Here is a 13,126-nt window from a genome sequence, read left to right as displayed (position 1 = left end):
AATTGCCCAGTCTATCCCACTAAATATAGAAAAATAACACAGGAAACACAAAATAAAAACTACTTCACATAAAACCTTACGACACCATGAATAAAGGGAGGGAAAAACAATTTTGTTTTAGTGCACCACTATAGGAAGGAAATTATAGCATGGTATATAGTATATCTGTATATATATATATACACACGCACACATATATATATACATGTACAGTATATACACACGCACGCATATATATATATATATTATACCGATATACATTTATTTATGTATATACACATATATACATGTATACATATACACATATAAACATATGCGTGTAGAAATATACGCACATATACTTGACAACCTCACGGAAAATATAACCACTTCTTTTATTTTTCCATTATATATATTCCAGATATATTCATCACAAAGAATAATAAAAGCACAATTCCAGTGGGGACAAAAAAAATCTGTCTCCATTTAATGAGCAGTTCTTTTTCAACAACTTGCACCACTGATACCAACATGAATATGACTGACCTGCTGTTCTTCCACTCACGAGGAATGTTTAATTATTAGTTATTAGAGAATACCCGTTGTTGGACTTTTAAAAGAGACTGACCTTGAGACGAACGTAATGCACAATGTGGTCCAATCAAGAGCAGAGGGCTTCTCAGTCTCAACCAATGAGAGGAGCTGTCACGTTAAAATTGTACCGGGGGAGAAAATTGTACCGGCCTACGTCATCAGTTGTTGACAACTTGACAACTGATTTGATTGGGTTGCCGGGCTGGTTTCAAAAAACATTCGGCTCATGTTTCCAAAGACGAAATAACATAACACAGATAACGGATCGCTAGATAACACTTGTTTTTACTTTATATTTGTATTGTATTGAATTGCTTAATCGAATTTAGCTCGTAAACTGAGTGTTTAAAGCAGGTTTCAAAAACCATTCGCGCTCATGTTGCCGAACACCAAATAACATAATACAGATAACGGATCGCTAGATAACACTTGTTTTTACTTTATATTTGTATTGTATTGTTTAATCGAATTTAGCTATTAAACTGAGTGTTTAAAGCAGGTTTCAAAAACCTGTCTTGTCACGCTAAATGAAGGAGTGCAATGAACGTGCATGAAAGTTTGCAAATGTTCATGAACCTTCCTACGTCATTCGACACGATCGCCCGTTGCCAGGCAAAAGACGATCGCGTCGTCTGTTGCCAGGCAGGTTTGGAATTTGTCAACAACTGATGACGTAGGCCGGTACAATTTTCGCCCCCGGTACAATTTTAACGTGACAGAGCCATTGAACATGAACTTTACCGAGAGGGTATACTTCGAGATAACAAAGAAAGGCACAAATGGCTTTTCCAGAAAGTTATAGCACATTACACTATAAAGCTTATAAATCAAGAGAGGAAGAATGATATGGTATGAAAATATTCTGTTCCAATTTCTCACAAAAAAGGCACTTTCTTTTTACTGCTACCAAAGTGATATTGCATTTAGTGTTTTGAATGCATTGTGCTCTGGATTATAACATTGATTTATGTTATCCTTTTGACTTACCCTTCTGAACTTGGAGGGGCGAGATCATAAGGTATATCCATAGATTATTTTGGACGGCTAGCTGAATAGTTTAAGCAGCAACCAGAGGAAAAATACTATGATGGCTGTGCTTATAGTAGGAATAATCATATAAAAAAAAAAAAAAAAAAAGAAAGGAGAAGGGAATTAAGAAATAAATACCTCAAAATAGTTTTGTTTAGGCAGGCTGGCCAGCTCTTGATTGCTGGTTAGAAGGACAAGAACACCTCAGTTTTAAGATGTAAACAAACAAAGAAGTGTTAATTTCAGACGAGAGTATGAGACAAAAGAAAATTTGTTGTTAGACACTTTAAAACAAAGTATATTTACAGAGAATTTAAAATGAGTAAGAATGTTAAGGCTGTTTTGTACATATTGACTCCTAAACCTCAGAGTGTGTTAAAGGCATTTCTCAGTGTGTTAAAGTGGCACAGCAGATTAATGGTGTTAATTTTTTGCTTGCGTCAGTGTCAACACCTCCGACGAGTGGATACAAAGTGGAGAAACGGGTTCGAAGTGGGAAGATTTTGGAACCTGGTGGATAATTGGAATTTAAATGAAATCTCCTAACAGTCGACGAGTGTGTGTGAAAGGTCCCACTCAATGCTACTCCATTAATAAAAAGGGAGGCATTATGTGAAAGCTATTTACAGCAGTACACATTGAAGAGCTTCATGCCATTTCTCTTCTTGCATTATAAATACTCCCAAATGGCTTGGTATTACCCATTATGGCAGCGAGCCCATAGGCTATAGGGAGGGAAGTGCTCTACAAACACAACAGATGGCAACACAACTCACGCTGCTATCCGGGCTTAAGCCCTAGATGTAGAGCACGTAGAAGAGATAACGCCCTTCACATTGTTGCACTGTGTCATTAGTGTGCATGGGGAAGAAGTGGCGTAGGCCTACGCAGTCAGACTGCAGTGTTTCGATCATTTTGCCCTGTGAGGCAGTCCACCAGACTGGATTTTATCCTTTTTTGTTGTTGACATCACATGATTACCCTTGTATTCTCCGGCAAAGTGTAAATGGGAGAGGATTCCCGGACGAAATAATCGTTTGGCTCGCCAGATGCCAGCATTATGCCTTTTCCCGATACAGGATATGGAGTGAATCTGACCACATGGTCACAGCTCTCTGACGTGAACAGTGATTAGTGGGAAATGGCCAAAGTAAATGGTTCATCCGTTAAGCAGGGTTGAGATGCAAGCTCACATAGTGACTGCATTTTTAGATTGCAACGGATCCCAGAAGGGCAGACGGACAGGCAGAGGGACGTCACGGACACCAGCACCAGGTGGGGGTCAGGGGTGGGGGTTGTTACAGGTGATTTGGTTTGGGGAGGGGGCGGTGGAGGGAAGAATGAAGTGTGACAGCAGAGTATTATTTTCCAGCAACATAGGCGAGAGAGCATGAGCAAGGAACGGATATCGCCTCGTGCACTTTTCAGTTAGGCTGTGTGTGTGTGTGTGTGTGTGTGTGTGTGTGTGTGTGTGTGTGTGTGTGTGTGTGTGTGTGTGTGTGTGTGTGTGTGTGTGTGTGTGTGTGTGTGTGTGTGTGTGTGTGTGTGTGAGAGATGACATGTGTGAGTGTGCATGGGTTGGTGTCTTTGTGTGGCTGTAATTGTGTGTGTGTTGGAAGGGGCCAAACACCAATTATGTTTGTGTTAGTCCGGAAACCAGACCACGGTAGAACATTCACAGAATGGGTTAAGAACACAAGACAAAAATATCAGCAAGTTAGTAAAATTCTTACTGAGAATGTTTTATTAAAATAAAATGGCAAGAGGTTAATAAGAAAAAACAACAGCATACACCATGGAAACTAAACGCAAGCATGTAAAATACTTATGACAAGAAAGAAAACAAATAGTCGCTAATGAATTAAACAAGCTAGGAACTGGCAAGAAAATTAAAAAAAATATATAACCAGGAAAGGCAATACTCTCCAAAGAGAGACAATTGTTCAAAGATCTAGAGAGGGGGGGGGGGAGGGGGGAAGGGCTTTATAAAGAAATGAAGAATAATCATTGCAGTGTATTTCATCAAAAAAAATGATTAATATACATATAAAATGAGTTTTTAGAAAAATACATTATAAACCTGTAACAATGCTGTTAATTACATTATCATACATGTGGTAGGCAGGCCAGAGAGAACACAGTAGGTATGGAGTCCCCTCATTCACCTGATGGACTTGTCAAGCCTTTTAGAATGACACAGCAAGGTGTAACATCGCAGAGGGAATTTTCTTAATACTGTCAAATGCTGAATTGTCATCTCTTGCTCAACTTTAATATTGCATTTTTAACTAGGTTCATAAGAATAAGAATCATAATACTGGAAAAATAATGAATCTGTAACAGCCTAACCGGGGATAAAGCATTGAGAAAAGAGACAATGGCCGCATTGGTGTTTGTGAGGAATTTTGGTAAAATCAAATATTTTAAGAGTCGAGTTCAGCTACTCCTGCAATGAACTCCTAATTGTTCCAATAGAGAAATCTGTGTGTTTGTGAGAATATCGTTGTTCAGAGCTAGGTTCGGGGGCGCGTCGACTCGCCTGCAGTTGATAAATCCCAGGGCTAAATTAATAGTCGCTGCCACTTCTAAACACTGTGTTGGAGATCCCTTCCACATGCTTTTCAGTTTGAAACAAGGCCGTAAAACTTACTTAAGGTGCTTGCACACCGCCGCGCGGCAACCGCCCTTACAACCGCGTTGGGTCGAATGGCGTATTCAAAAGCGGATTCTGCTGCCACCGAAGGTTTCCACACGGGGAAAGCTGAGCGGTAGGGCAAAATCTGGGCGCGTTCACGTGGACGGCAACCGCTTCCTGGTCAACAGCTGCTTTTGTAAACCCCTCCCCTCTACCGCCGTTCCCTCATTGAAATGAATGGAGGCGGCGAGTTGCCGCACGGCGGTGTGAAACCGGCTTTAAGCTTCCTCCTCTAAGTCAGGGGCCAACCAAACTTTATGGTTTTCCACGATTGATTTTTAGTTTGTTTGTCCTTTTTCTCCATTTTATGATCAGAACGGGGCCTGGCTGACCTGCAGTGCTACTGTGGCAGTTGGATCTGCTCTTGGGACGAGGAAAGTCACAGCCACCAAAAGACGAGGACGACAACAGCTCACATGATTAACACGGGCCAGTAAAATATAGAAAATAAATTAATATCAAAAACAAGGTCAGGAAGACAAACCCATGGCACATATTTCAGCTGGTCCATCGACTGGTAATTCTTTTTGCATAGAACTCTTATAGTGCCAACTTATTTGGAGCTACACTGCACAACTCTCGGGAGCGCTTAAAAGGGGGGTATTCAACCAAGTTTAAAAGGTACATTTTTTCTCGAGGCCGTTCTAATATTCTTGCTTTCCCATACAACAGAGTCCAAATTTTCTGTGATGGAAAAGCATAACTGCGAAATATCTACCAGTCATCCTCAAGCTTAAAATTTGATGAAACCCATCCCTTTCAAATATTTTCAAAAGAATTTTTAAGATGGGTCCCAAATTAAATTTAAAAAGTGAATAAATACCCCCCCTTTAACACAAGTCATCCTTCTCTGCGCCATTCTGGTTGGTGCTGGATATTATTGAAGATGATCGTAATACTCTGAAGAACTGAAACAACTGTTGATAAGGCACTTTGATTGATCGCTTTAATCCTCTCCGGGCGTCTGTCTAATTGGCTTTTTATATCCTGCCAATTCCCTCAGTATGAGTTTTGGTCTTCATACCCTCACCAGTAATATTAAGGGTAACAGCATTCCTCTGACATCTCTTGTTATTTTTTATCTCAGCGTTCTTTCCTGGACAGTGTTTTTGAACGTTCCCTCTACACCTTTTAAGCATTTTTTTTATTTATTTTTATTTTTTTAACTGCAAGTATAAAAAGCTAAATTTGCCAAAAATAGATTTATTTTTTCTCTTCTCCAGCACCCTGTAAAATTATCTAATTTTGTTCACCTCTGTATTTGTATATGCAATGACAGTTATCTACATTTTTATATATATTTAACAGGTATGTATAAAGCAATTCAAAACAGGCAGGCATGGCTTTCACATCCTATTTTTTTTGTTGTTGAAAAGTTAAGGGAAAACATTATTAAGGAAATGGATTATCATCACATAGGTGTGTGACACATTGTGGATGCGCTTACTGACAGTCGGTTTGTTTCGGAAATTGAAAAGAAAAATACGCACGAAAGTCACTAAAATATTTGTGAATTTGTTGGATTTCACTAACACAGGGTGACCGGTACTGGACCACCCTTATGTGTCCTGAACAAGGGAGTTTAAGGTATTATACAACCCAAACAACTGAAAATCCGTTAACAAGCCCATCATTTACTTCTAAGTCTGGGAGGGGGGGGGGGGGGAAGCGGGAAGAAATCTTGGAAAAAGTAAAACTCTTTTGGCGTGGTGGTTGCGGATGTAAAAACTTAAAACAATAGCCTGAACTCTTAAAAAAAAAAAAGAGTTTGTATGTACAGAACTTAAGCCTCCCCAACCCATCCCCCTTCATCCATAAACATATTGTTGCTAAGTAGCGTCTTGGCTTAGTGTTAAATTCCTGTTTGTCCCTTCAGGAGAGACTCGAGCAAATAGGGCAGGAAACCTTTTCCTCCCTCGACTGTCTATTCAAACTAAAAATGCAGGCACCACACCATTACAAACGCTAAAATCATCAAACAAAACTTTGAGAAGATAACAGAATTGGAGAGATATATTTTTTTGAGGGAAAAAAAACCCTTTGGCTAAATACGCACGCTTAATATAATACTTGTTCTGTCTATTTGATCACAGCTCGTAAATTAGATGTTTTTCTCGGTTTCATTTAGGCACTATATCATGGAACTTGTTTGGGTCGAGTGGGTTGCATTAGTCCGTAAGTAGTTATGGTTATGTTCCAATGGCCGCGACCCTGCTAACACATCCTACACTCACTATACTATAGTTAAAACACCCTCTACCCCCCACTGCCTGTAGGACTCCCTGCACAGCACAACATTAGATTGCGTGTTGTTAAAAGGTTGAACCCATCACCTTATGTCTGGGGCTAATCCTTCAGAGAAACCAAAAGATTACAATAAAAAACTTTTAACAGCAGAGACCAAAATCAAGTGGAAAAAAAAAATGGGACAATTCAAATAAAAGCAAAAAGAGCAGTAGAACAGAGACACAGAAATCATAATTAAAAAAACAAGCTCCAACTGCAATCAATTCAGCCATGCTTTTAAAACATAAACAAAAGAAAACAAGGACAGGCCGTTTTTTTTTTTTTTTTCTTTGAGAGGCACACCCAGAATGTGTCAGCATATCATTAGAGCTAAATAACAACAGCACTACTGGTGAACAGAAATGACAGAAATTAAACATGTTGGTGAGTGGGTGTTCTCTTTCGATCCATTTCTTTTTTCTCCAGAGTAGGGTGTAGTAGTGAGGGGCGGTGTGGGGGGTTTGTTTAAAGGGAATAGGGTGCAGAGGGGGGGGCATTATAAAACAGTGTGGTGTGGGGAGGGGGGGGGGGGAATCGGATCCGAGTGAGGTCACCTAATTGCGTGAGCGTTTGGGGTTGCTGGTCTTTATTGCTATATAATTCAGTGCAGACTTATGAGTAAAATATGTGTTCACCCGAGTATATGACTCACCGGGGTTGGAGGAAAAAGAAAGAGAAAGAAGGGGAATTTAAACTCGACACACAGGGAACGTGTTGGGTGGTTATGGTTGTTATATGTTGGCGTTTTCCTCTGAAGATTTCTGTGTCTTTTTTCTCTTGTTTTCTTTGTCAAAACATGATTAGGGTAACTATGGGCAGGTGCCTCTCTCTCTCCCCCATTCCTCTCTCTCTCTCTCTCACTTGCGTCCGAGAGGGCTAGCAAAAGGCAATTACCAGTTAACTGATCAGCAGGCAGGCTTGGGGCGGCTCGTCATTGGGTGAAGAGTTCAGAGGTCAGAAGGTCATGTGTTAGTTGCCGGTGGCGGCTAGGTGGGTTAGAAACAAAATAAACAAACAAACAGAAAAAAAAAGATAGAAAGGATATTAGTGTCAGCAAGGAGAGACTAGAATGACATCATTTTAACAATAAAATGAATGCAATCTCTGATGTTGTGTCCCCAGTCTGCTACCATCACCCCGGCTAGTAAGCGCTGTAACCCCTTGCTTGTCTAGTTAGCGAGCATCGTGAGCGTGTCTTTTTAGACCGACTATTAAGCCCCACCCCCTGAGCGAGCTCGCTGGTAGTTTTTAAACATAAAGCGCTACGTTCGGCCCCCAGCACCCACAAACGGAAGCAAAGAAAGGTCAAACATACATGACTAGAGTTTAGTTTGGTTTTGATTTGGAATGCAAGTTACGAACAAGTGTGATTAGTGGTGAAGAGCTTTAGTTCACTTATGCAATGGGAACCAGTGACTAGTGTTATATGTGCAATGAATAGATGAATCGCCGTGTCCTCTTTATATTTATTTTGTTTAGGATAGATATCAACAGGAATAAAATACATTTTATGTATAAATGCTCAGGTATAAAAAAATAACAGTACCTCGTTATACAACTGAAAGCTCAAAATAAATATTCTTTAGCTTTCATTTTTTCTGCAGTCGTTTTCATACACTAAGGAAAAAATGCGAGCTACCTAAGTGTACGTTATTAAAAAATAAATAAAAACAAAAAAGGACCCGTAATGGTTGTTTCAGGAGGGAATACGAGAGTTTGGCAGGACCGTAGATTACTACTGATCTGCCTATTGGGTCGAATGGGTTTTTGGGTTGACAGCGAGGACTCTACTTCCCCTGCTCCTTATAAGTGCAGGGGATAAATCATGTATGAGGGAGCAAGGGCTGGCCGGCCCTGATTCAGGAGGCTCTCCTCTCCCATCAGAGGAACGTAGTATAAAAAAATAAAATCTAAAAAGCTTCAACGATGCTTGCCGAGACACTCAGCCTGCACCTGGTTGGAGTGAAAACCGAACCAAGGCGCGCTGCGGGAGCGTCGAGGAATGGAGTTAACGCACTAAAAAAAAGTAGTCAATGTAAACAAAACACGCCGCACGACCATTTAACTAGTGTGTGTGTGTGTGTGTGTGTGTGTGTGTGTGTGTGTGTGTGTGTGTGTGTGTGTGTGTGTGTGTGTGTGTGTGTGTGTGTGTGTGTGACGTAGAAATATGTGTGTGTGTGTGTGTAAATATGGGGGAAAATGACCGACTGAATCATGGCCATGATAACGTTACACAGTAGTACAGGTTTTTGTTTTGGTCTATCTAAGGCATCCAGGCATATGTGTAACATTGCAGTGCGTCAGTGTAGCAGTGTGTGGGCATGGGTTTCTAAACTGACCTCTGTCAGGGGTCACAATCCTTTGGTAAGGATGGACCCGAGAGTCATGCCGTCTCACTTTAGAAGCCATTGCACCTAGATCGTAACAGGTCCGAAAGGTTAGACCTCCATTCACTTTGAGGAGGGGGAAAAACAACATCACATGTTTTTGATTTTTCATTTCATCTTTTTTTTTTTTGGCACAGGTCATCACATTCACATTTTCTTTTTTCTTCAAAAACATTATTAACACTGCTCGCGTGGATTACACAATGATACAGAAAACAATAATAATACTATCTCACAGAATATGATACACATAAGACACAATACAGATCTTTCTTTTTGTTATCTAGAAAAAATGCTTTGATATAAAACAATTTATATATATTTAAACGCTTTCAGAGTTTGACTTAATATTTATAAATGCATAACTTAGGTACTAAAACGCCACAGTGCTTAGGGTTTGACACAGTTGTGAGGGGATGGGGTGGGCGGTGGATCGTGCAGGCTCTCTGGGCTGTGTCTGGTTAAAAAAGACAAGTGTGTGTGATTCTTTCTGTGGGATTTACAGAGAGAGGGGAGAAATGCGTCCCTTTATTTTGAATGGTTGGCTAAATCCAATAGAGCTCTGGAGGCAATGGAATAGTGCCAGACACCACCTGCCTCTCTCAGAGCTCCCTTCCTCCTTCACTCTCTCCCTTTCCCAGCCTTCCCCAGCCCCCCCCCACCCTCATGTGTCAAAACTGATTTCCTTCTCCCGCCACCCTCCATCTTGTGATGTCTGTTATACTAACAAAACACTGCATCACAGTGACGCCATCACCGTCTCCAAGGCTCGTGTCTCGATCCTCCCTGAATATCCAAGTCTTTGCGTAATACTATGGGTGTAACACCCAACTTAACAAATCGCAAATCGGGTTGCAGCGAGGAGGGTGTGGGTGGGCTAGAAGGGGCCCCCGAGCAGCGGACCACACCTCCACGCTAAATGGAAACATCTACCCTTGAGATGCCGGACTGGTTGAGTCAGCCTCCATCCCCGAGAGGGATGAAGAAGCAATACGATGATAACTTGAAATCGCAGAGATCAAGTGTCTGAAGCCTTTTGCTTTTTTGGCTTCATAGCGAAGACCACTGGACTATGGGTGGTCTTAGGCTGGTCCGGACTAGGCTTGGCTGGGCTAGGCAGAGGTACGTGTGCACGAGGGAATGGAATACAGTCAATAGGAGAGTGTGCGCGTGTTTGTCGTTTCACAGGTTTTTGGCAGAGGACAACACGACCTCCTCCTCTGTTTCAATTCAAAGCAGCAGATGGCCGGGAGTTTCCTGTTACTTAGCGAAACCTACAGTGGCACGATACAATGGCACATGCAGCCGAGCCAGCCGTCAGGGTCTGTGTGTGTGTGTGTGTGTGTGTTTCCCACAGGGCTCTGTGTTGCTCAAGGCACCGATCGATAAGAGTAAATAAATAAAATGCACTAAGCCGTTGTACCCTGCAAGTTAAAGAGAGAAAAGCTAGTCTCTCCCTCTTTCTCCCGGCTGTCCCTGCATCCCCCCCCCCCCCAACACCTGGGTGTACCACGTGGGCGTCTAATGACGCCCCACTCAGCACCTTAAGGCCTGTTGATGATGCACCTCACAGGGGGAGTAGGGACGGACGGACGATAGTCGACTCAGATAAAAGCTACATGCTATGTCTGGGTATCGGATCAGATCGTTGATAGATCGTCTTCTGTGGTTCAAGGAGGCTCTACGTTCCACGCATCAGACGAGACAGACCCTCAGTGAATATGAACTCGGTGTGAACGGGGAGGAAAAGCAGGAGTCAGCAGAGTAAGAAGGAGGAAACCAAGACAACAGGCGAGGACAAGTGGGGAGGGAGGGAGGAGGAACTGAATGAATATCCCCAGCGGAAGACAAGAGAAAAAGAGCGAAGGAGAGAACAGGAACGGAGAGAGCACAAGATTCAGAGCAAGCAGAAGAGGAAGCGAGGAGGAAATATACTGAGTGAGAAGGGAAGGCGCGAAAGAGGGGAACAAAACAGCTAAGGGAGAAAATAGGAAAGGGAGAGGTGGGAGTGAGACCAAAAGCGAGTCAGAAAGATGGCGAGAGCGAGAGACACTTTCTCCAGGCATCAGTGCCTTCCTGCGGAGAACAGTGGAGGGAAATAATTTCAAAAGCCGCAGAAATCCGTGGGGATCTGCCGGCAGACTGGCCGTGCCTGGAGGCCAGATCATGAAGGGGGGTTAAGAGAGCAGCCAGCCTGTGAACGCCAGCGTCTCTCTCTCTCTCTCTCCGCCGCCCCGGCCGTGTCTCATTGCAAAAGCCAGGCCGGGCGCTCCCACACAGTCCCCTCATACTACACCGCAGACGGTCCGAACAAAACACCTGAGAGCAGAACCGTTTGGCACGTGGGAAGAAGAACGGGAAAAAAAGGAAAGAAAAAATAACCCTGCTTGAAAAGAGCAATCCCTGTTTTTCATTCCTCTCTAAAATATATCTCTGACATAGTGTAGGTCCCTAACAAGAAGGCGGGTGTTACCTTTGGATGACCATCCTATGTGTGTGTTTGAGTCCATTCGAGCCATGCAGCGGATCCTCACTCTGCCAGAGTGGCCACCGCGTCCACCACCACACCCCCCCCCCCTCCTCGCCCCCATCCCCATCCCCCCCGGTCAAGTTTTGCATACAGACACACTCCTCAGGTGGACACAACATATTTACCTTTAAACAAGTCCTGATTGTGGCTCATTGAAGCCGCGTCCAGCACCCCTCCGGGGTAAAACAAGCCCTCCTGTCCGGGCTGGCTAAAGCCTGGCGCCGCACCCATGCTGCCCCAGGGCCTCTTACCTAGGACCCCGCTGTGGTCGATGGGGTACTCCAGCAAAGAGGTGGGCGCCAGGGTGTAGGGGTAGTCGTACGGCGTGGTGTAGATGATGCCGCCGTCGGGGGACGGGGGCACCAGGGTGGGGGTGCCGTTGGGCATGATGGCCGTCATCTGGGGCCGGATGAGGTTCATGAGCGGGGGGCCGCCCGGCGTGGGGGGCCGCATGCCCTGGGGGGGCATGCCCTGGCCCGGGGGCCCGGCTATGAGGCGGGTGCCCTGAGCGGCCGCCGCCGCGGCTGCAAGAGAAAACGCAAGAGTGGCTGCCATAAGCAAGAAGAGAGAGAGAGAGAGAGAGAGAAAGAGAAAGAGAGAGAGAGATAGAGAGCAAGAGAGAGAGAGATACAAAGAGAGCGACAGAGAGACATATAAAGAGAGTGACAGAGAGAGAGAGAGAGGAGACACGTTCCAGTGTTGTGGATGTTAATATTTGAGGTGAAGAATAGCCAGAGTGAAAGGTCAAAGGAAGGGAGGAGAGGAAACAGAGAGGGGAGGGGCAAAAAGGGAAAATTAATCCATGCAATGATCATGGTGGTGAACATAGAAGCCAACATCTACAGCACAAAAAGACAGCGTAGCAAAATCAAAAAAACTAAAATAAAAACACACACAAGCACAATATGCCAGCAAGGCCATAATTGAAAGCATACCAATCACCTTAATAGATACACATTCAAGTACTGGAAATGGCAGAGGGTGACAACAGCACAGGTATTACAGCATGCCCAGCAGAAATGACACCATCACAAAGAAGAAACCCTGCTACCTTATGCCCAATCATATCATTATTGCCAATACGATCAATAATGTTAATCCAATTTGGCGACAGTTTCCCCACCACTCTCGTATGGATTGAAGTGAATTTGTGCTGGACACAACACAAAATTTAATGGAAAATGAAAAGTGATTTTCTGCATTCTTGACAGCTCAGTAGTGCGTCAGCGCCCGCACCCTGCATTCCCCCAAACCCAGGCCCTCTGGATCTATAGCTGGCTACTGAGGTGCTGTGTCTTGTGCGCACAAGGCAGCCACTGGACTCCAGGGACGTGTTCGTCCAGGAGTTGCAAACATTGAAATATTCATAGCAAATAACATTGTGCCCAAACCCAGAATCCATCCAACGAAATGATCCATATTTAAAACAAATTACTTTTCTGTTCATCATCATCATCATGGGATGTTGATATGACATTCAATTGGTTTGAATTGATTTCAAGATGCATCCGAGGGTGACTGCGTTGGCAGGGGGGGGATGCATCGGGTAAATTAAGCGGTATCTAGACTGTGGATGGACACAATGTTTAAGAGCTGCACTACACATTCAGAACGTCAAACTAGCGA

The 13,126-nt window shown here is 43.4% G+C and overlaps 1 protein-coding gene across 5 annotated transcripts in view; it reads right to left on the bottom strand.

Moving 5' to 3' along the window:
* Positions 1–3,131: 3,131 nt before the first annotated feature.
* The window catches only part of qkia (QKI, KH domain containing, RNA binding a), a 71,194-nt gene continuing 61,199 nt past the window's right edge, over positions 3,132–13,126 (bottom strand). The window contains exons 6-8 of one of the 5 annotated variants that reach the window (XM_056590216.1): positions 11,626–12,048; positions 8,923–9,036; positions 3,132–7,569 (exon numbers count right to left, since the gene is read on the bottom strand). In XM_056590216.1, the coding sequence (XP_056446191.1) occupies positions 7,553–7,569; positions 8,923–9,036; positions 11,626–12,048 (554 nt within the window). In that variant the 3' untranslated portion in view covers positions 3,132–7,552. The other 4 variants (XM_056590217.1, XM_056590213.1, XM_056590215.1 and 1 more) reach the window with 4 other exon arrangements.

This window comes from Gadus chalcogrammus, chromosome 5, assembly GCF_026213295.1.
Source record: "Gadus chalcogrammus isolate NIFS_2021 chromosome 5, NIFS_Gcha_1.0, whole genome shotgun sequence".
Taxonomy (NCBI): Eukaryota; Metazoa; Chordata; class Actinopteri; order Gadiformes; family Gadidae; genus Gadus; species Gadus chalcogrammus.
Note: the sequence above shows the minus strand (reverse complement) of the source record. Positions and strands in the feature narration are given on the sequence as shown.